General features: G+C 50.8%; 4 protein-coding genes across 4 annotated transcripts in view; 3 read left to right on the top strand and 1 right to left on the bottom strand.

The window, feature by feature from the left end:
* Positions 1-787: 787 nt before the first annotated feature.
* On the top strand, positions 788-4,040 carry LOC126562967 (proton channel OtopLc-like). The gene is made up of 6 exons (XM_050219578.1): positions 788-813; positions 1,408-1,788; positions 1,865-2,085; positions 2,147-2,296; positions 2,468-2,743; positions 3,087-4,040. Exons 1-6 carry the CDS (start codon positions 788-790, stop codon positions 4,025-4,027), a joined length of 1,995 nt encoding a protein of 664 aa, XP_050075535.1. The 3' UTR covers positions 4,028-4,040.
* A 4,731-nt stretch (positions 4,041-8,771) lies between these two features.
* Positions 8,772-23,704, top strand: part of LOC126562065 (proton channel OtopLc-like) — a 187,292-nt gene continuing 172,359 nt past the window's right edge. Inside the window, exons 1-5 of the mRNA XM_050218479.1 lie at positions 8,772-8,881; positions 10,274-10,861; positions 10,932-11,149; positions 11,230-11,616; positions 11,686-12,782. Coding sequence (XP_050074436.1) covers positions 8,781-8,881; positions 10,274-10,861; positions 10,932-11,149; positions 11,230-11,616; positions 11,686-12,782 — 2,391 coding nt within the window. The 5' untranslated portion in view covers positions 8,772-8,780. The remainder of the gene's footprint in view (positions 8,882-10,273; positions 10,862-10,931; positions 11,150-11,229; positions 11,617-11,685; positions 12,783-23,704) is intronic.
* LOC126561323 (transcription factor 15) lies at positions 14,655-15,126 on the top strand. The gene is made up of 2 exons (XM_050217401.1): positions 14,655-14,785; positions 14,844-15,126. The coding sequence occupies exons 1-2, from the start codon at positions 14,661-14,663 to the stop codon at positions 15,124-15,126; spliced, it is 408 nt and encodes a 135-aa protein (XP_050073358.1). The 5' UTR covers positions 14,655-14,660.
* Positions 15,894-23,090, bottom strand: LOC126567351 (sterol regulatory element-binding protein 1). The gene is made up of 5 exons (XM_050223580.1): positions 22,949-23,090; positions 19,887-22,764; positions 18,278-18,392; positions 16,331-16,501; positions 15,894-16,244 (listed from the first exon to the last, which is right to left on the bottom strand). Exons 1-5 carry the CDS (start codon positions 23,088-23,090, stop codon positions 15,894-15,896), a joined length of 3,657 nt encoding a protein of 1,218 aa, XP_050079537.1.

Below are 23,704 nucleotides of genomic sequence, written 5' to 3'. Positions count from 1 at the left end.
ACACACCTGACGATGATGATGAGCACACGCACCCGGACCTGTCATCGTGCCAGACCTGTCGTCGACACTCTGTGCCACCGCCTGCCAGGCTGTGGCACTGCGAAACGCTCCAGGACCGATGAAGTGCAGGTTCGTGCGGTCTCCCCGATTCTACCAGGTTCCCTGCACCTGGCTGCCACCGGGCCTTCGAAGATAGCGCACCGCGGAGCGGTAATGAAAATGTACAACTCGGCCTCCGGAGCGCTACAAATAACTATGTTATAAACTCTTTATCAGGCTAGTTTAATTAGCATGGAGCATGGGAGCATGTGGGACCGGAACGGCAACACTGGCCGGTTGCTGGGACCGATCCCAACCGTGGGACTGACGCCATTAGCGCCCCAGTGTACGCACGCACGCGTCCTGCTCAAGCACCCTGTGCATATATATGTGTGCTTTTTTATCAGAGCGAGCGGCTTGATAACTTCACCAGCCACCCCTCTGCGCTCCGCCGGCCTTAAAGGTGTATCAGCTCCAGCGCGCTCACGCTCGGCTGAAGGCTTGTTTATGGTGTGCGGCGGTGACCCGGCAAAACTTTTCTCCCAGCGTCGACTAATGACAAAACAAAAACACCAAAAATCTGGCCCCTGCCGAAAATGCGCCGCCCGGCTGTCAGTTAATGTTTATGGTTGACGCCGATTGGAAGTCTTTGGCGACTTTTCGGTGCGGTTTTTGTTTTGTTTCTGTGTGTGTGTGTGTGTGTGTGTGCAGTTTGTAGTTTACCTTCAACAGCGGGAAGGATACGGACATGCCGGGTGCGGCGGCAACTTCAAGGTAGGGCGTGATCCGGTTTTGCCACCTCGGAGGCATTCCGCCGGTATCTCTTGAAAATTCAATGTCGACCCTCAGCTCCGAACGCTCAGAAGACTCAGGGCTGGAGATGCTGACGCGAGACTGCCCACAGGAAGAAACGGGAGGATCACACTGCGCCGCATGGCTTGCCTAGCCAATTAGCACGGCTTTGCCGTGATCAGCCAGTTCGAGAGGCTTATTAGATATGTAACCACCACCAGTTGGCAGAACCCTTCTCCTCGCGTTTTTTTTTTTTTACTCCACGGACGGTAAAGCTGTATATGATCGGTGGTTCGATGGTTTAGGTGAAATGGCGTCGTCGATCGGATGAACTTCCGGACGACGCAAAACAGATCGCCACCAGTCGATAGCGTTCCGAGCTGCACGTCGGTGCTCCATTGAAGCGTCCAGAGTTAAACCCCACCCCTGTTTCCCAATCATGCGAGTTCCGGAGCTGCGGTGTGTAGGAGCTCCCAAGAGCTCTAGAGTGTTGTGCTTTTTATGAGGTGCTTTGCCTGTTAGTTTGCTGCCTACTCAATGTCTTGGGTTTTTTTTGTTTTGTTTCGACCCCATTAGGGTGCATCCACCGCCAGACGATGGAGCATTCGCGTACGCGAAAGGAAGTCCGCAGCGCGACATCTCCGAGGCAAGTTCCGCTGTGGCGAGTGCCCGCCCGTCGCCGCTTCAGAGTCGCCGGGGCACACTGGACAGTGTGGAGCTGGTGGAGCGGTATCACTTTGCGAAGAATCCGAACCGGAGCGGTTCACGCTCGCCGTCACTGTACGAGCCGCGGCGGCGCCTGTCCAGCTTCGGCGCCCAGAAGCGCATCTTTCTCGATCTGATACGCAAACATGGCAGCAAGCTGTCGCTGAACCGCAAATTTTCGGAGGTATCAACCAAGACGGATGAGCTGACGCGCGAAAGTCGGAAGCTGCAGCGGGATCGAATTTTAGCAAGGTAAGCGTTATGTCTGCAAAAAAAAAAAACCACTCCCCACACAGCTGAGCCTGCTCTGTTCGCTCCCGGGGCATAGGAATCATCTTGGCACGGCACTGTCCGCACTGTACGCGAAGCTGCTAATCATTATGGGTGTGACGCTACCAGTGACGGAGCTAGTGGCCGGCGGTGCACCGCAAAACTTCCATCAACCGTTCTATCTCTACCTGTACGGTGTATCGATCCTGTTCTGCACCTTCCTGTACGTTGCCCGCTGGCGACGGCAAACACAGCTCAAGTACCTTACCCAGTGTCCAGGTGAGTTTCCCATCATTAGACAGTTGACGTCTCCACTCACACACTCCACTGCTCTGTCTAGAGGAGGAACGGAAGTCGTCTGTTGTACGGATACCGTCCACCACAGCGGCCCACAGTGGATCGTTCTATCTGCGCATCGGTGCGATTGCGTTCGGTATCGGGAGCCTCGTGTACTCTGCCCTAGATTTTGGCCAATACTTCGAGCTGGACGGTAAGGCCCACGGGAAAGCTGGGGGAGGGGAGGTTTATGTGGGGATGAGAAAAACCGATTTAACGCACGGTTGACCGTACAACCGGGGGTGGGGGGGGGGGGGGATATTGCTTGCGGCATAATAATCATTATCGATTGGCTTACCGGTCCTCATCACCACACCTCCGGCAGGCTCGGACGACTCTGGATGTCGCAATCTGTTGGTCGCCCTACTGCCTGCCGCCCGGATGCTGCTGTGCGTGGTCCAGATGCAGTTCATCATCGCGAGCGGGAAGGACTTCGGGCTGGATCGGCACGCGTTCGTATCCCGCTTCGGTCTGATGCACATGCTGGCGACGAACGTGTGCGAGTGGTTGTACGTGCTGGTCGAGGAGGCGAAGCATGAAATCGTGCATCTCGACCACAGCCTGCAGCAGCAGACCAACCTGACGGCCAGCGCTACTACGGGTATGTACAAACACAGACATGCCAGAGGGATGGAGAATGGGCGATTGGGAGGGCTTCGCACGGTAACACCGTCCTGGTGACAACTTCAATTTCTCGTCATGTTTGTCGAAACCTTGTCCAGCTCCAGTGAACCCCTATACCCTGCAGTATATACGGGAGAAGGCGTACCCAGATTGATGACAATAATGTTTTCTATCCTTTATCTTTCTCTCTTTTTCTCTCTCTCTCTCTCTCGCTCTATACGACTACTCTCTTTCTGTTTACTTAAATGTACTCTCTTTTTTTTTCTGTGGGGTGGGCCACCCAACAAAATGAACACCGTTTGGGCTGGACCGTGCAACAGGATCAAAGCAACACCTGCCGGACGCACACTGCCGCACCACCACTATCATGAGCACACTCGTCCACAATGCCGCACCATTCCTTTTCCCCTGCACCATCGAGTACTCGCTCATCTGTGCCCTGACGCTGTACGAGCTGTGGTGCGCGTTGAACCGCACCACCGACCCAACCCGCAAGCTGGCCCCATCCGACCGTACCGTCACTGGCCGCCCGGCCAACCGGCTATCAATCGACTGTTCCAGCGCCCAGCGCGGCATGTTCGGTGGGATCGTAACGCTCGTCCTGACGCTGATCGTGCTCATCATGTACTTCGTGCTGCGCAAGGAGCGCCATCTGCAGCACGCCGCCACACTCGAGATAGTGGTGTACGAGATTGCGCTCTACTCGGTAACGCTCGTTGCGGTCGTAATGGCGATGCAGCGCATGCGTGATCTGCGCGTCGTCACGCAACGCACCAAAGGGTCGGCCCAGTCGCCGGCCGCCCTACCGATCGACTGCCACCTGCTGCTGGTGACGCAGACCGGCATCTACATCTACGGCATCTTCTCGATCATCGGTACGTACCATACGCATGGGCAGCTGCTGCACTGGGCCATCCTTTCGGAGGTGCTCGCGCTGGCCCAAACCTCGCTCCAGACACTGTTCGTGCTCAGCACTTGGTGGCGGCGGTGCAAGGGCGCACGCCAGAATCGCACCAAACCGGGCCGGGAGATCGTGACGTTTCTGCTGGTGGCGAACCTGGCCGCCTGGATGGTGAACTCGCTCGTCAAGAGCAATGCGGGCTTTCGGCCGCTGGTGATGGGATTTTACGGCGCTGCGGCGTGGGCCATCATCGCACACATCTCGATGCCGCTCGCCATCTTCTATCGGTTCCATTCGACGATCTGTCTGTTTGAGATCTGGAAGAATAGCTACAAGGCGCGGTACAACGAGACCTGGTAGTAAATAGCATCCGCTTATCGAGCATCCAGGTGTGTGTGTGTGTGGGTGTGAGCACGAAGAAGAGAATTCTCATCTCCGTCCTGTCGTTGACAGCAGGGCGTCAGTGCATGCAAGAAGGCTGTCACAGTTAGTCAGCAGCGGAAGTGTTGCGTCCACAACAGCTCCACCAGCGTTAGTCATACACGCAAGCACCAATTATTAGTGCTATAAACGAAAAACATCCCCTCGCCCTTTTATTTAGTGTAAATAAGTCCTAATCGTTCGAAATAGTGCAATAAAGTGAGCAATACACGCACAAAACAACTTCAACCGTTACCCCTTATGGTACCACCTCTGTCTGCCGCCGCTTGAGAACTAACCGAAGCAACAGCAAGTAAATCCTACACCGTTTCGCTTACCATCATCAATCAACGCAGCAAGTGACACGGTAAAATAAATGTCAATCTCAGCGAAGCAGGGCTTAAAAAGCAGCCCGGGGTGTTGTCGATAAAGTTATTGCACCGACCGTTAACATAAGCGGTATTAACTTTTTTTTTTTTAACCTCGCGGATTGCCGTTTTGGTTCCTTCCGAAAGAAAAGAGAGAGAGAGAGAGAGAGAGAGAGAGAAGAAAGCCATAATCCAAAAAAACCAGGTCGAACTGGTAAAGTGAGGATCGCCGAAGTTGTGACGGAGACCTCCGGTAATTGGAACCCTCGGCAGAGTACAGGCGGGCGTACGCAAGGGTCCGATACTAATCGTTAATTAGTTGTTGGTAAGTATATACGCAAACGGGGAGAGGGGAGGGTTTGCTACTCTATTGCGTGCACTGATTTGCTGTCGGCTAGACGATGATCGAGTGGATTCTAGAGGGTTTTTTGTGTGTGTGTGTGTGTCTGTGTGGTGAGAGAGAGGCGACTTCCCGCGTGCGATAATCCAATCCGGACAGTTTAATATCGGTTCCGTCCCCAAAAGCCCTTGGTGCGCTTAAGATACTTTACGCGATTGCCATTTAGACGGTTGACTTGTGATAATATTAAAGAAGAAAAAAAGCCGGAGGAGTTGGGCGAGTGATTGGCGAGAATTGGCTAGAGCCAATCTTCAAGTACACACAGCAGGAAAAAGAAATAAAACATCCAAACCCCATGCCCAGCGTTAGTCGCGACCATATTATGGGCAGGTTTTTGAACAACTCTACCTATCGTGCTAGCATTGATTGATAATGGATTATTGGTTTATTGGTGCTGCTTTAAAGACGACGACGGCGACGACGACTACTTCGGACGTCATTCTGATATTGTGCAGATGCCCGTTCCTGCTACCCTACCGCCCCAGTCAGACGTCATCCAAAGCCTAGGTGGCGTCGGGGTTGTTCCTGCGTCTCATCCACCCATATGCACCCTGCGGCAGCACTGTGCTCAGCTGATTAACAATGACTCGTACAACCTGCGTCTCGAGAAGGGGTGAATACATCACGTGAGGCACAGACAGTACCGCAGACAGCGGCTGCACTAGAATAGGAGACATGCGACTGCAGGGGTATCGGCATGGAACCAGTTTGTTGCTCTTCGACTTCGGTTGCGGTGCGTTCGCTTCGCTCCCCCTTTGCGCTCGGTGACACGCGAACGCGCGGCACCAGCACGGTTCGAACCTGGATGAACTTGAACTTTGAGCGACTTGTCAGTGCGCTTCAGCGCTGTGCCCTAATACATCTTTTGCACCGAGCGCATGTTCCGCCCCGCCATTAAGAACCAAGTTCACACCGAATCCGCCATGTTTTGGGGAGGAATCGAAGCGTTTCGCTCTCAGTGCAAACAAGAGTCAGCGCGAGATCCAAGCGAGAAGGGAGAGCGGACACACGCACCACGAACAGGTAGTGTCACGGTGCGGATGCTGGCTGAGATTGAAGATCATGGAGCGCGTGTATTTGCCGTACCTATTCGCACACCTTTGGAGCTAATGGAGCTACACACGGATCTCTCGTGCCAAGTTTTGATTTGCCTGGGGTTTTTTTTTGTTTGTCGCTGTTCTTGTCGGAGCAAATACAGAGGGGGGGGGGACCGTGCGCTCTGTCTATATCTGCGTCTGCCTGCGATGGACTTCTTTTTTATCTCACTATTATCCACCACTGCTGCGATCCCTTCCTTTCCGGCGGCTAAGGGGGGGGGGGGGGGGGGGGGTATACGCTCACGAGGTGCACACACCGGGCGAGCGCCACCGTATGAGATAGGATCGGTAACCCCCCGTGTGTCAGTCGGATCCGATCGTCGCACTAGACGCGTGTCATTCCGTCTTTACCGTGAGTCTTTACCACCCACAGACGAAGCGAAGTTCGTACCGTGTTGTACTGCAGCCGGACCTCGAAGGGGACTACCCACACCCCAAGAAGTAGCAGAAGAAGAAACGCTAAAATACGGACGTCCGATATTTTGCACGCGCTCGCTCGATGACGCCTTCTTACCTTGGCCGGTGCTCATCCGAACCAGCATAAGTGTGCAGACGCAGGAGCCCGCTGGCCGGACGCCTCCACCGAGAGCATCATCTCGAGCCGGGGATTGCTGGGGTTGTGCCCCGGACCACGGGCTTAGATAACGCTAATAAGAAGCACTGACGTTTCTACCGTGATGTGTGGCTTTCAATTAGTGAAATTGATTGGCTTTACTACCTACCTGATAGCTGATTGAAACATCACCGAACCGAACCCTCGGAGGTGTGTGGACAGATAGTGCGCGGTTTCTCCGCTCCCCTTCACCTCCTCCCCCTCCACCAAACCAGGGTTTTGCGGTTTCTGTGCGTGCGATGTGATGAGTGAGGGTGGCCCAAACCCGTGCCTTGTTATCTATTACCACCGTGTCTTACGCATCAGTTCTTGCTAGATAAAAGCGGCGACAGGTTCTGGACGTCTTACTATTCACCAGCGCCCATATTAAACGGTTCTCTCTGTGTGTGTGTGTGTGTTTGTGCGCGTATGTGTTCTAAATCCGGTGCCCTTGCAGCAAAACCACACCAATTCAATTTCTCAACGAGCTCAACCGAACCGAACGCACTGCAATCCGGCGACGACCGAATGGCGACAAACATCACGATGTCCACCGGCGCTACTCCCACCGGTGGTACGGCTGGTAAGCTGCTCAAGAAGAACTCCGTCTCCTTCAGGTAGGACAAAGCAAAAACCTTCCCCCGGGGCACCGGGTCGGGAGGATAAGGGATCATCGTTTCGCATCGCAAGATAACCGCAAAGTACCGCCGGATGTGTTTGTGTGCATAAGCTGATATACTCTCGCCGATTTGCCGGGAAAGAGTACGTGCTAAAAACGGCCCGGTTGTTGTCTGGCTTATCGCCATCGCAATTGCAATCGGCCGATTGTCTCAATCAGCGTTTGCACGCTGAACTCGGTCAAAACCAAATTTTCGTCACCAATAGCCCGGCACCGTTTGTCGCCGAAGATGTAAACAGAGGTGCTAGTATTTTGGAGTAATCTCTGGCATGGGGGGGGGGGTGCCACAACTCTTTTTACGAGCTTTCTGGGCACAAGTGTTTTGCGGAGCATCCGTGTGGTCGAGCGCATTATTGCCGGATCGCTAGTGAAGATTAATCAATTACGCCATTTATTTTGCGACGATCGGGTTGCAAGTAGGTGCTTGCCAGGGAAGGTAGCAAATCGGTGTTCCGAGTGGATATGAAACGGGAGCAAACATGGCGGGTACTTGTAATTCTTACCAGCTAGAACGGGGATATCGCACTGGGAGGAGCTCAAGTACTGCTGTCGCGTATCAACTTTTGAAAAGCAAAACCTTCCAGTCGGCGCTTTTGAAAGGTGCTTTAACCTCCACAAGAGCGCTTGCAAAACTGCACAAGGTCAAGAAGCTTCAGATACCGTTGTGATCTTTCTTGCAAAAGTCCTCAAATTATCAAGAATTACTAAATATCGCAAAAGTCCTCCAAATCTATTTCCCCTGCATTTCGCTAAAGGAACCCTTTGTATGCATGCATTGAAGTCTCCCACCATCAGTCTGGAACCACCGATCAATACCATCGTATCCGATGACATTTAAAGACCGTCACGCCGCGTGCCCTAAGCTCTACGCGCGTGTTTGTAAAATATGCATTGATACAGCAACAACAACAACAAAAAAGCAGCAATAATAACTAGAACAAAACTAACCCTATGGAAGACGTGGAGCGGGAGCATAAATCGCAGTCGGGGGTCGCTAATTGTCTAACTCATTCGCATGATGCCAAGATGACGGAGATGGAGCAGCGAGGCGGGAGGGGTTGGTGGCAGGTGAAGCAGGCGGTAAACGGTGCACAGGGTAGTTCACCTCTGTATAAAAGACCGTGTGAGTGCGATACGCGCACTTAGTTGCGCGTCGCAGGGCGCATTTTGCACATCATCAACCATTTTTTGTTTTTTTTTTTGTTTTGGTTCGTTTACCCCCTTTTTTTGCAGCGTCCCTTTGCGCGGGGCACCCACGGTTCATTGCATGTGTGTGTGTGACTGCGAGAGAAAGTGTGGTGTGCGTGTGTATCAAGATAGAGAGCGCGAAAGAGTGAGAGAGCGTGACTTAATTGCACTCACGCGTGTACGCACGCCTTCGTTGGCACGTGCTCGGCAGGCTTCGCACTATCTGCAGAACGGTGACAAAACACACAGAGAACGCAAAGTGCATCATGGTCACTAGTGACAAGTAGGTGACAGGTAGTAGACACTAAGTCAGTGGAAGTGGCGAGAACGGTGTCACACAAGGGGTTCTGCCGTTAAAGCGCAACCGCCATGATCGTTGGTGAGCTGCCGATGGACGGCCCATTCGTCAAACCGTTGGTGAGACCGGGCGTCAAACTAGACCGCCCCGAACGGGCACCGATTGCAAGGAGGTAACCTACTAGCATTTGCTGATCGATTAGTGCGCCGATAAGTCGCCGAGCCGTCGACCAACCACACCAATCATTACCATTATATCCTTCGGGGCACCAACGATATAATTGTACTCTAAGTACAATCCGAACGCTAAGTAGCTCTGTACGTGATGCCACTCACCAGGAGCGTGATGAGGTTCTTCTTTTTTTTCTTCTTCTTTGCGGATCACACCTAACTACAGCGAACAATTTGCATCTTCTTTCGTAGTCTCCCACCAGCCTCCAACATCTCCTCCACCTCCATCCATCCGATGCTAACGAGTCGGCTGCCATTTTGCAAATGTTTGCCAAACTGATTGTCCCGCTACCACTTAACCCTATCCGTCAGGTTATTATGCCTCGGCTGGTTATCTTTTTTGGCAAGCATTGAGTCGGGGAGACGTAAGCAACTACCTCGGCGGGTACATATATCTACAGTGGTTGCAATCTGTGCACCCGTACGGAGTTGTATCGATTGAGTTTACTTCTTTTTTTTTGTTGTTGCTCACTCGCTCGCTCCCTCGCTGCTTAGCTGCTCCAGCGGGATGCAGAACCTGATAAGGTCCATTTCGAATGTGATTCGATTGTTTTTTGCGGTACGTCAAGCACCTATCAGTGTTCAGTTGATGTTTTACACTGTCAACACGCGGACGCTTTCCTACACAGCCGTGGTGTGCCAAGTCTCGTGCTGCTGGGCCATCTCTTGGTGATAAGTGAGTGGGTGAGTGGTACTTTTGGGAGAGTGGGAGAGGGGAGAAGAAAAACGCATTCAATCGATCAAACGCGTGACGGACAAAGTACAGCTCTGGTACCTAGTACAGAGTGGATCGGGAAGAAGCTGGTAGTAGGTAGAGGTAGAGGTAAGTGGAGGCGTGAATGTTGATAGCAACAAGCCAGCGAAAGTCACAGAGAATACTAGAGAGATAAAGAGTAAGACTTTTCTTCCCAAAAAAAAAAAAAAAAACTTTCACCTGTCAACTACCTGCCGAGCGCGTTCTGGAGCATTCTCCAAACAGAACGCTTGTAACCGGTTTTCCTTGTCCAGAGATAAAAGCACCACTATTGCGCAATTTCCGAAACGCGTCCAATTACCGGTAGCCAACGACCATTCTACAGAAGCGCGACCAGATAAGGAGACCTCCCGATAATCGATTGCCTGAGTCAATCAGGTAGCGACGGCGGGTCGAACGTGCGTACACCATTATTCAGGTGATCACGACCATTCGCATGGGTCACGTTTTTGCGTAATTCAGTTCCGCGAGTTAATCTACCCTCCCAAAACCTCATCATCATCATCATCATCATCGCCAGATATAGAGTCGATCGACTTATCGACTTTATCGTTCGATTTCCTTTTCCCTGTCGTGGCAGCGAGCAGTTAGAAAGTGAGCTAGCATCGCTCGGCGGCACAGGGACGGCCACCGTTGACGAGGAGGCGGACGGTACACACAACGAAGACGATGCGCAGCCGGTCCTAAGCTTCGCAAAGGACAGTAATTATCTGTCGGTGCCGAAAGGTGATCACGATCCGGACAGTGGGATACAGCTGCTCGGCAAATCGGGCGGTTCGATACTGAGCAACGCGAAAGCAATGCCGGCCAAGTACAATCACCATCACAACCATCAGCATCATGGGTCCAGTACGATGCTGGATCAAATACCGGAAGATCTCGAGTCGAGACGCAATGGGGGTGGTGGTGGTGGTGGCGGTGGTGAAACGTACAATTCCGGCCGACGTTCGTCCTCTGTAGCGCAGGATGGGCATGGACACACGAAACCATCACTGATGGCCGCCATTAGACGAGGATCGCTCGCCTGGTTGCCTGGACGCCGTCATCACAACAACGACATCGAGTCAAACATGGGCAGCAAGGTGTCGTTAAGCCAGCTGCCACCATCGAGTGGCCCACTGAGTGAGCAGGCGTTAGAATCACGCCGCAAAAACAGACGCTTTGGCGAGTAAGTAGTAGACAACTTCCCCCTTAGCAAAAGCTATGCAACACCCTAACTGCCCATCTCTCTCCAACAGTGATGCGCTCAGCACGGCTCTGTCCGCACTGTATGCGAAAATCGTCGTCATCCTCGGTATTGCGCTGCCCGTCACGGAAATTCTCTCCTCCCAGATACCGGCCAACGTTTACCAGGGCTTCTACCTGTTTCTCTACACCGTCAGCATCGCGTTTGTGATCTTCGTGTACGCCTCCACTATGCGCCGCCGTGCGGTGCTAACCCTCATCAAGAGCTATCGTAAGTCGTTACCTTCAAAAAGCGTACAACACCGAAAAAAACAAAAGTCGTCTAAAAATCGCTTCAACTCCTCTCTGCAGATGAGAAAACGAACAGTAGCTCCTCGACGAAGAAGCGCATACCGCACTTTGGCAGTTTCTATCTACGGGTCGGTGCTATCGCGTTTGGCATCGGTACGATGGTGTACTCTGGGCTAGAGTTTGGACAGTACTTTGAGCTGAACGCATCGCCGGGATGTTCCAGCATCTTCATAGCGCTGACACCGGCCGCCCGGATGTTGCTTTCGCTGGTCCAGATGCAGTTCATCTTTCTCAACACGTCCGATCTGGATATGGCGCGGCATAAGGTGTTTGCACGGTTTGGGCTAATGCACATGGTCGCGACGAACCTGTGCGAGTGGCTGTACGTGCTGGTGGAGGAAACAAAGCACGAGATCCACCATCTTGCCCACACGGCACATCACAAGGGTACGTATCGTGTCGGAGTGTGTTGGATGGATATCGGGAAGTGTCGCTTACCTTGTTCCCTACTTCTAGGCGATGCGTTCGACACGTACACGTCACTAGTTACGGCCGCCACCACCCCAACCAGTACCGTCTCCACCACGACCACAGTATCCGACTCATCCGAAGAACTGCTGGACGCCGCCCTCAATCACACACTGGTCCGACGAGCGACCGGCAGTACCGAACCAGCGGCCGAGTACGTCGACTGTCAACGCACCAACATAATGGGTTCGCTCGTACAAAATGTCTCCCCCTTTTTGTTCCCCTGCACCATCGAGTACTCGCTCATCTGTGCCGTCATTCTGTACGAGATGTGGAAGAAGGTGAAAACAATCGCCGAAATCGATCGGACACGGCGCAGCTCGATCAAGGTACAGACCGGTGCCGGTTCGAAAAGTGCACACCACTTTTCGGTCGACTGTTCCCGCGCCCATCGGGGCATGTTCGGCGGTATCCTGCTGACGGTCCTCACAATCATCTGCCTCATCATGTACTTCGTGCTGTACGACGAGCCCGGCTACGAGTACTTCGCGATCCAGGAGGTAACGATCGCGGAAACGCTCATGTACGCACTGACGGCAGTGGCGGTGGTGGTCGCCATGTTGAAGATGCGCGATCTTAAGTATCAGCGCAAGAAGAACGACCACCACAGTGGTTCGATTAGTCTCGACTGTACGCTGCTCGTGTTGGCCCAGACGGGGGTGTACGTGTACGGGATGTTCAGCATCGTTGGGAGCTACTTCTCGATGAAGCAAGGCGTGCCGGGCGCACGGGAAGGTTTGGTGGCGGAACTGTTTAGCTTGATACAAACGTCTATCCAGACGCTGTTCATACTGAATGCGGTGTGGCGCAAGTGTCGCGGTGCACAGCAGAACCGCACCAAGCCGGGCAGGGAGATCGTTACCTTTCTGCTGGTCGCCAACATGGCGATGTGGTTCATCAACACGCTGATCAAGGGGCGGGCCAGCTTCCGGCCGTCCCATCTCGATTTCTTCGGCACCTGGGCCTGGACGGTGATTACGCACGTCTCGATGCCACTCGCCATCTTTTACCGGTTTCACTCGACGATCTGTCTGTTTGAGGTTTGGAAGTCGACGTACAAGGTGAAGATCACCGATCATCACTAGGTAGCACCGGCAGTGGCGACCCGGTACAGCTGTGTAGATAGCAAAGACGAGACTGGTGTCCAGAGCGAGCACACACGCACACTGTAAGCATCCTTGTAGGTTAGAAGTATAGAGGAAGGATATCTCGGTTACAAGATGGCCGCATGTGACTTAAACGCTAGTATTAAGCATACCCAAAGTACTTCCAACAAGTTCAACGTGACAGGTCCAATCCGGGTCATCGTTGGAACAACAACAATGCGTTCCCGAAATACCGAGCGAATATGTAAAGTGTGCGTCACTCCTCTGTCGATCATCTCCGGCAGAGTGTGGTTAATCTTCCACTAAATATTCAAATAAGCAGTATTAGCTCGGGTTACGAGCTCGTCATTTTTTGTTTGTTTCTTTTTCTGTTCTTTCCACTTTGATTTTGTTTTTGTCTCCTAATTTACGAGAGCACCCTAACCTCATCCCCAGAGCACAGCGGGAGGATGAAGTGTCTATTAGTGTGTGTTTTTTTTTTCGATAATAAAGATGTTTTCGTTAAACGACTCGGATGTGTATACGAATTATTAAGCGTAGAAGGTCCCAGCATCCAGAAGGAAAAGAAAAAAAAAACAATCCACGCATTGATTTATCGGTTTCTTCCGTTCTTACCTCCCCCGGTCCTTCGCGTGCCCTTGCTGTGCGACAAGTGCGTGCGGACTAGTTGCGAGGGAGCGATATGTGCCGATGATAGATACGCGCGCCGGCAAACGAACCATTGCAATGATTGTGGATTGCGCAAAAGGATCACACACAAGTCTTGAAGGGCGTTTTGAAGTTGAGGGAGGAGGGGGGGGGGGGGGTGAGACAATGAGAGTAATCGGAGTGTGTGTGTGTTGTTCCTTTTCTTCGCGTGATGAGTCTAGAACAGAGGTCGGCAACTTATTTGGAACGTGAATCTATGCAATTGTGGAGGAATTTTGGTCACAAACAGAAGTAGTAAATTTATCAAGCATAAGCATAACGAGTGGAATCAGAGCGTCCTAGAGAGTAAAAACCTAGTTTTGTGATGAAAGAAAATATATTAAAACACCTAGTAAGGGCAGAGTTTCATAGTGAGGGTGGTACCCTTAGAAAGAAGCGTCCAAAGTGAGCTATAATGCAATGACAGTGCAAACATTTGCGGGTTTAGAGCTTCACATTGAGTAGAGAGCCTTACAGTAAGTGAAATATAGTGGTTCATAGTGTGGATCAAGTCTTCAAAAAGATGTCAGACTTCAATGCTTAAAAGTGAGAACTTAGAGCTATGTAGAACTAACCGATTAAAGGCAGAGCCTAAAAGAGACAGAAGAACGTGTTCGGATAGCCCCGCGTTTTGCGGATGGTGGGAGGGGGGGGGGAGTAAAGGGGTTCTCCATGTAGCTCTGAACCTTACATTGCATGTAATACTCAGAAACAACTTTAAAACGGATCTCGAACGAAAAAAAAATGAAACCGATTGCCCACCCCTGGGCACTCTAGGCGAAGCGCAAAGAAAAAAAAGATCACACAAAGATGCATCCGGTGTATCCGGAACGTTCCGGCACATCTGCACTATCGCTCACCAGAAATCTGTTCCGACCTCATTAACCCATAAATATCGCACCGAAACCGACAGGGGTTACGTTTGTTGTTTGCACAACGGTACCAATCGCCAGGCCCTGCCCGATGACTTAATTTCTTCACCAAATGGGTACGAGCTCGCCCGCCCGTCTGCCGTCCCACTCACACGTTTGTTGATGCCACTTGCCTTTGGGCGGGGAAAGGTCACGTCAGTCTGAATGGAACCGTACACGGTGCTGGTAGTGTGTTATGGTTTTGTGCGCGTTGTCGTGTGCCGAGGTTTTGCAGTAATCGAGCGGATGGTGCCGTAAGATGAGCGGCCGCAACCGACGCAGCACCAGCAGCACCAGCACGTCCGGCGAATCGGGCAAGGATCCACTGCTAACCTTCGACCAACGGTTGCAGGCGAACGCACGGGAGCGCTACCGTACGCACAGGTAACTTCAACGGGTCGCCGGAACACGCTGCACATCCGGACGCACAATTTTTAAATAGCATTGCTCGGTTGGATGTTTACAGCGTTAACTCGGCGTTCAACAATCTGCGCCAGCTGATACCGACGGAACCGCACAATCGGAAGCTGTCCAAGATCGAAACGTTACGGCTGGCGAAGAGTTACATCTCGCACCTGATCGCGGTACTGGTCACTGGGAACGGTCAGCGGCCGTGCGTCGACACAATCAACCAAGAGTCTACCCTCGGGCGGGACGAACCGGACACGTCCACCGCGTACCGGCAATCAATCTGCACGTTTTGTGTCACGTTCGACAAGTGCTAACGGCTGCTTTCGTTTCGTTAACGCTTTGCCTAGCCTCCTCACAGGTCAACTAGCTGCCAACTGTTCCCAATTCCCCTATCGCTACTACTAAAAGTGCTTCTACTTAACTTATACTGACGCAAATTTTATTAAGCATACACACACACACACGCTAAGCTTTATATAGTAATAGAAATGATTAAACATGTTGCGTCAATCGGTAATAACTGGCGGTTACATGTGTTCTAGCTGTACACCATTGGCGTGTGAAATAAAATTCCTAACATAAAGTGCCTAAATAATTACGTTCAGTGTTAAATTCTGTGTGCCCCGAACAAAAAAAAAAAATCATAAATCACGATGAGAGGTCACACATCAAACATTAATAGCTAAGATGTAAACGTATCCTACTCTTTTTGTATGTAGTTGTGGGTGCTAGAAAGGGGGAAAAAATAGCAAAAAAAGGCGGAACTCGTTCTGGAAAATTTCACAAAACAGCGGATTTCGCCAGGTAGGTGCAACCAATCCTTCCGCAAACCCTCCGGAAGTTGAAACGCTTCTAACGGTTCCAGTTCGAACCTTCGATTCCATTTCCACATGTGCCGACACCAGATCGGAACCTTGTTTGAGTTCCATAGAACCCATCACTATTTTACACTATTAACTAGCCCCTCACGGGTATTTCATCTTTACACGATAAATTATTTAACAAAAAAATTGTCTTAATTCTCAAAAAAAAAAACGAAGGAAGGAAAACAAATATTTTAACTCCAAAAAAACCAGCCCCCTCAGTTTGTCACACTACCGCTGCCGAGCGATTTCATCAGCTGATAGCACTGCTGTAGCCGCTTTTTATCGCCAATCTTTTCGAGCGTTTTGGCCGCTTCCTCCAGCATACCAGCGCGTTCGCCCGGCGACGACAGACACGGTGCCGGCAGATGTTTGCAGGCGACGTACAGTGCGGCGGCACGCTCCCGGCCACCTTCCAGCTGGGCGGAACGATCCTTGCCGCAGATCAGTGACGAGCGGGAGTACCGTTGGCGGAGACTACGATCGAGCAGCTGCTGGGTTGGTCCGGGTGCGGCACCGGCCATCAAACGGCAGACGGCTTCGTACAGGAACACGCGCGACTGAGCATTCTGTGCAAAGAAAGAAAAAAATACCGAACCGAACGTGTGTCAGCAGTTGCAAACACGAAGCGTCGGAAGCGAAACTTGCAACTTACCGGGAATTTACTCGTCACCAGCCGGAGCAGATTGAGATCGGTCTGGAAGGCGGCCAATATTTTGCCCGGTACCGTCTGGTGCGCATGCTGGTTGTAGCGCATATCCTTCTCAATCTCCCAGAGCGCTGTCCGCGCTTCCAGCAACCAGTCGCACGCGAGCAGTTGTGCTAACTGTATGTGTGTGTGTGTGGGTGTGTTCGTGAGTTGGTATGTGGAAGAAAATGAAGAAGCGTTTTTGTTTAGTAAATAAACGTTTAAACAAAATAAAAAAAAGTAGTACACAATATTACAAAACATACAAGTCGGCAAACCCGGACGGTTCCGCGATGGTAATGTCCACTCGGTTTAGAAGCTGGCACCTTCGGGTTGCATTGCAGAAGTACTGCACCTCTTGCCAACACGGTAAGTGCAATGCAACCACAATGCACCCGAAGGTGGGACCGGAAGATAATCGTTTGCTTCACATAAAGTAGGTTTTCTGCCCTTTGAAGAGTTGGCAGCCCTTTTATTTTTATTGCTATCGTTTATGGCCCGACCCTCAACACGCTTAATGATCATTCAAACTAGCTTTAACTGCGATTGTTTGTAATTTAATTGCCACTCATGGATTTAATCTGCCCGTTAAGCGTCTGACACTTGTTTGCTTTAAACCTTGTAGCGTATTAGGCTTCCATTCCTGGACATCCGAGAGGTATTTTATTGTCAAAGACTATTGAGATCTCAGAATCAGATCAGAAAGACCGTATTTTGCTAAAACTTTTTACCTAATTTCTCTCTCTAATACACCATTAAAATGCGGAATATATCGCAGTTTCAATCCGAAATAGTGGATGGTCTGTGTGTTGGCTAAGGTAAAGCAAAAATCTCTATATACAAAAGAACGTAAGGGTAACACCAGAACGCGTGACGCACCCGAACCAATCCCACACCGAACTTCATCTTCGTCGTCGTAGCTTAGCAACAGGATGCGGGAGAATGCGAAACAAATTCGAAAAATTCCGGACCAAAGCATTACTGGAGCAAATCACAATTTTTTTTTTAAATTAATCCAGGGAAAGGGGTCCGGGTGAGGAGCTAGATGCAATCGCAAGGGGAGGACGAGAACGAAGATTAATGGATGAGAGTGAGGAAGGAGCATCGATGGCACTAAGGAAAAGGGAGACTGGACCACGTGTGCGACAAGATTCTAAGGGCTCCAGACACAGCAAGTGACAGCGTACAAGTACAGTAGTGCCAAATACATTACGCCCGACATAGCTAGCTCTCACGCTCTATTTGGAATAATTGAGGCATGCTGCAACGATTAACAGACTAGGGAAATGAACACAGACTTCAAGCAGCTGATGTCCGCCGATCTGTCCGCTTACAGGAAGAGCCGGCACTGTGATAGATTAGGAAATACCATTAGGACCAAGCGAAAAACAGAGCTCAAGATTGAGTAGCGTCTTGTGAACAATCGGTGTACTCAGAGGACCAGTTCCTTGAGACCCACCCTTACAAACTGGCTTAATGTTCTGCAAAAAAATGCCCCCATTTTTCGGAGCGAAGCAATAATCGCTTCAAGGGACATGCGGGAGGGAATGTGACGTGAATTTCTGGGAGTATTCTCAAATTCGCCAAAAAGAGGAAGGATTGGAGCGTAGACGTGACGAAATCAATTAAATAACCTGATTCTAGCGACATAAATGTATTTTGGCAGACCCAAAAATTTATGCGGAGTGATGGCGTTGGACCAATACCGCAAGGACATTTTACGAATGGTTTTCAATTAAGAGTCGCCTAAGATTTTGTGTGTAATTAGCTTTAAATTAAATTTCCCTGATAAGAACATTGCGTAAGCCATATCGGCAATAATTTGTAACCCTACATGTACAACTATATACCGGAATGAAGCAAATGAGGTCTTAGAGACCAAAAGCTTCTATAAAACTTTGAAAAAGAACTTACCAGCTTCAACCGGCTCGGTGTTTTGCAGATGTTACCGGTTAGACTGTCCTCCAGGAAGCGGCTGCTAGCATTACAGTTGGCAAAGATCATCTCAAAGCTCGATTCCGCCTTGTTGCTGCAAAAGGAACAAAAAAAACCCTCCCGTTCGTTAATTACCTTACACATTTATAAAATAACAGAATCAATGCTCTCTGCTCTCCTCGCAGCAGCGATTTTCTTCCAATCCCCGGCGCTATATAGTCACGAAGAATTTTTCGAACCATCGTCCCGATTGAGCTGCTGTAAATTAACACTAGAACCGCCGGTAGGACTTTTTTGTCCCATCACACTCGAAAAAGGTGTGTTATTGCGATTGCCCTCGTGATAACGTATTAAAATTTTCTGACTTTTGAAATTTTCTTGACTCTGAACAATAAAAGTGCACGATTTTTTTTTTTTGGCTATCATAAATCGGCTAGTCTAGCACCATTTTTGTACACACTACCGCAATTTTTTTTGGTAACACTGGTTCGTCTGAGCGAACCTATCGCCCGCCCACCACCCAAAGCATCACCTGCTGGCTATTGCGTATTTGGATCCCCAGCACAATACTTGCAGATTAAAACAAGTAGCCTACACGCTGCGACTTGCCGGCTTGCTTGGTCGCTGTGTATGCTCTCCCAACACCCGTGCACCAACCAGTTTGCCTGGTGCACTTAGGACATAGAAGATCAAAGCCTGAAACAGTGTCTTTATACTACTCGATCAAGTACGGAGTGGATGTAGTTGACCAAATGTGTAGAAAGTACTCCGTGAAAAGTGCTAGTAGAAGGGAACCTGACAAAATTTCAATGGTTGGGCCTTGTACAAAGAATTAACAAAAGAAAAGCTATCTAGAAGCGGTTTTCTTTTCAAGCTAGGCGAACAACTTGCCAAAGAGTACGAGTAGAGTTTCGTACGTATGCGTTTCATGTGAGCCAGGTTCTGATGAAGCAATGTAATATTTTGAAACGTAAAGATGTGTTATAGATGCTTTAAATAATTAATCTAGGCGTTCCTTTTGCTTCAGTAGCTTTGTCCTCTTCTTTTGGCAATATTCTAATTTTTGTAATGTATCTAAAGGGAGTCGCAGATGCCCGCGTAGACCCAAACAGCTTAGAGCAAAAGATTTGTTTTATTATCATAAAAAATCTACTTATCACTTGATTGTTTAAATAATTTATAGCTCTAAGCCTAGATTTACTGTCGTTCAACCCTCTAAGGAATAATTATAAGCGTTTATCACTAAAAGCCCTATAATTTTAAATTAATTTAAAGAAAACTGGCCTTTATATCTTTGGTTGGTTAGTCTAGTGTTAAGAGATAAAGCTCACAAATTTTGGCAAAATGTAGTCAACAAGTATATATTGACCACTGACCGTCGGACCGACCATGGGAGCTCCAAACGCCTCAAATTGCCACAGTTGAGTTGCAAAGTTTTCCTCGAACTGAATGCAATGTTTTACTACATGATGCCCAAACTGTTCCCAAAAAAGCTTGCAATAATCTACTAACCTATTTGAACAATTCTACTGAATGATCTTAAAGTTTCATTGTATGGAGCGAACCCCCCATAATGAATAATACTCACATCAAACCTCGCTTAGCATGGAACGCTAGCAGCAACGCACGGGAAAGTGGATCCTCCAGCTGATGCAATGCCATCGGTACCGTTTCCACCTGCACGTACATCCCTTCCGCCAGCTCATCCTCGCCCAACAGCCAAAATCCGGCCACACGCAACAAGTTGCACCACCAGTGCGCTAGCTCGTCGTAGCAACAGTCCGTCCCATGCACACTGCACGATCCATCGAACGGGACCGGTTTTTCCAGCCCGAACGTATCCTGCAGCAGTTCGGTGAAGTACAGGATATCGCCACTGACGCCACTTCCGGTTGTGGAGAGATCCGCAACCTCACTCGATTTGCTACCATGATGATGATGGTCTTCCTTCGCTTCCTTACCGCTGAGTAGGTTACCGGCCGTACCGGGGTTTCCTTTGCCCGGGGTGCCGTTTGATGTGCCGTCACGGACGGTTCGTTCGTGTCCGGATCCAACCAACAGTTGGAGCGCTTGCTGGAGTAGATTCAACCGATACTCACGCATCACGTACTCGATCGGATCGGCACTGTTGCAGAGGGTTGTGAAGAGTGCGGTAGAGGCGTCGTTGCGCTCGCCATACCGGAACCGGTTGGTGGTCAGGAAGCGGAATCCGTACGGTGTGAAGAGCCACCGGAATCGTCGGCTGGTGTGATCACTTGCCAGCTGTTTTGCTTGCGCCAGGTAGTATCGGCAGTAGTACTGTAGGAGTCGCGGATAGCTTCGCTTAACGCGCAGTGCCGCCAGCAGATAGATCTCAATCGTATCGTCCACGGAAATGACGGAGGCCGCCGTTTCGGCCATATTTACCGCACACAAGCTCATCATAAGCCCGTTCGCATCCGTCCGGTTCGTGACGAGATGCAGCTGATTGAGCCGATGGTACAGCAACGCCAGCTCCCGTGCCGAGTGTAGCGCATGCATCCGCTCGCCTTCCGGCTTGAACAGTCCGCCAGTTCGGCGCGATAACCAACGGCCAATGTAAAGCCGATGGAAAAACATACGCACAAACTGCCAGGCGGTGGTGGACACACGCTCGAATCGGGTCGATGGGAGCGAAAGGCCAAACGATTGCAGACACAGCTTCGCCTCACGGTACGATGCGTCCGCATTTCCACGCCGAAACTCCACATCCGACTGGCGCTTGTGCTTCCAGTAGTCGGTTGAGGCACGGGACCGTGGCAACAGTACCGGATCACCGTACACCAGCATCCGCACAAGACAGAACGCTAGAAACATAAAGTTCACCAACGCAAGCAGCAAGCTCGACGATAGCCGGGACCAGGAGAGTGATTCTTCCAACGCTAGGATGCGGCGTGTGGTGCCATACTCTTCCGGCTGCTCGCTGGTCGCAAGCGACAGCAAACTACCGAACGGATTCACCACCAACACGGCCAACATAAACATACAGATCGTCAGCCGTGCGTTCGATGACATGCCGCCCAATCCGGACGATAGCATCTCATCATCCAGCAGATCATCGCCACCGGCACTCGAAAGCGATCCAGACCCGGTAAACGGCGATCCGGGCATGGAACTGTCCGAGTGGGCCGGCGATGAAGATGGGTTCGATTCGTCGCTGCGTGGCGGTGTAATCGGACCGGCCATCATCTCATCCGCCAGATGCTGCTGCCCGACCAACAAATCCTTCAGCGAATGTTTCTGATCTGCCAGCCGCATCTTGTACGCCATGTTTTCCTGCTTCAGCTGATTGTTCTGCTTCTGCAGATGGCGGATGTGATCGATCGCTTTGCGCAGGATGGCCGATTTGTTCAACTTCGCGTCCACCCCGACGACGATGTTTTTCAGCTCGACGATGCAACTATTGATGGAGGTGCGGTACCGGCGTTCGATAGCGTTGTGCGCGGACCGTTTCACTTCCTTCACCTTCGGCACACCGCCGGACGGTGGCAGCCGGCTAAGCTGCACCTTCGGCTGTACGTCCGGTGCGATCTGTTGCTGTTGCTGGTGGGGCGGCGGGGGTGCCGGTGCGTCCAGCACGACGGGAATGCCCGCTGCCAGGATCGGCCCGTTCGGTGTGTTTACCAGTGTGTGCAGGTTTGGGTTGGGTTTTACCGTTACCATGCTGGTGGCCGGTGCGGTCGCTGCAATTGAGTGAACATTCCCGTTCGTGTAGATCAGTGGTGTGTTGGCCGGTAGAAAGACGGACTGTTTGTCCACCGTTTGTAGCGTGATCAGTTGCGGCATAAGGTTCTGGACACGTACGTTCGTGAGGCCAGACATTAGGTTGGCCGTGGCCGGTTGTGGTTGGGTAACGGTGGTCCCTGCTACGGACACACCCACTCCCGGTGCCGGTGCAATCTTTTTCGTGTACGTTTGTTGTACGGCCGGCGAGCGAGCGTTCTGCAGCAGGAAGGTGGTTTGGGTGGTGGGTGTAGCGGTGGATGGTGCTGCCGACGAGGTAATGGTGTTTCGGTTTGGGGCCAGTATTACCGAACGACCTCCCGTTACGAGATGGTTTGTCGTTTGCAGATGTATTTGGGGAACTTGATGTGGTTGGGGCAAGGTGGCCGGGACTGCTGGTCCGGCGGGATGCATCGATTGAAGCATCGCCGGGGCACACATCACCATCGTCTTTTGTTCCTCCTCCTTGGGCGATACCAACGGAACGCTGCTCGGGGTGGCTGGTTTTGGTGCCAGCAGTATCGGCTCTTTTGTCGCCGCACCGGATGGACCGGGTGATGCTTCCAATGCGAGACATTCCTCCTTGATCGTGACGCTCTTTTCTTTCGGCGACGAGACCGAATTGGCCGCAGCGGCTGGATCCGTACCGAGCGTTTCCTCCCAGCCAAAGTTGGTGAGAAAATCTTCACCCATTATGTTGAGCAGCTTTTCCTCGTTCATTTGATCTGTGGATGATGATGCAATGATGAGTGAGCTCTCATTATTTTAACCAAAAAAAAGACGCTAGACGATCATTTTATTGAACTGAACGAACTGTACAGTTACTGATCTGTGAACCTAACTCTAGTGAAAATGACATTTAGGTGTAATAAAACTGCGATACAAAAAAAAACACCAAAAACTACTTACATATATCGGTGATGTCGCCAATATCGCTGATATCGTTCATGTCCGCCATACCGATGTCGTCCTCCTCGTAGTTACCACCGTTCGAGAAAAACAACCCGGGCGGCGGTTGGAACGGATCGTTCCATCCGCGGTCTTGATCCATTTTCCACTCCTCACGTATCCTACACTTTATTTCAAAGTTGCACTACTTAAACTTCTCTCCGTAGAAAAATAAATGGCAATCAATGCGTAGCAGCAAAACAGTTTCCGATCACCAACAGGCTGCTTTGATGACGAAATAAAGGCTTTCCGCGCGTTGTTAAAGATCTCTCGGTGCAAAACATCAGATCATACCGTCTCGACCAATCAGAGGCCACCGTTTAGCATCGTATGATGTTGCTAACCACCCTGTGACGTCACGCCAGCCAACATTAGTCCCGCTGCAATATGTTTGCGGCGCATATAAACGCACACACACACGTGGCCACGTTTCGTACGTGTGCACTTGAGTTAGTTGAATGCTGCACTTGATTCTGATTGCTTGAGAGTGTTTAGTTTTGGGTCGAATGGGTTGAAACGATGGATAAATGTACAGCACAAAATAGGTTTATTGCAGCAGCACAATGATGTCCTCGCTTTAAGCGCGCCGTTGTTTTGCTAAAACTGAAAGCTCCTCATTTATTTTGATTAAATTGACAACGGGGTGTGTAAATTTGAAACCGAACACCCGTTTATAGTGGCGCGTTCGGGTGCTGCCACGGAAAGACACACCGTGCG

Source organism: Anopheles maculipalpis, chromosome X (genome assembly GCF_943734695.1).
Source record: "Anopheles maculipalpis chromosome X, idAnoMacuDA_375_x, whole genome shotgun sequence".
NCBI lineage: Eukaryota > Metazoa > Arthropoda > Insecta > Diptera > Culicidae > Anopheles > Anopheles maculipalpis.
This window is presented reverse-complemented; position numbering and strand designations above follow the sequence as displayed.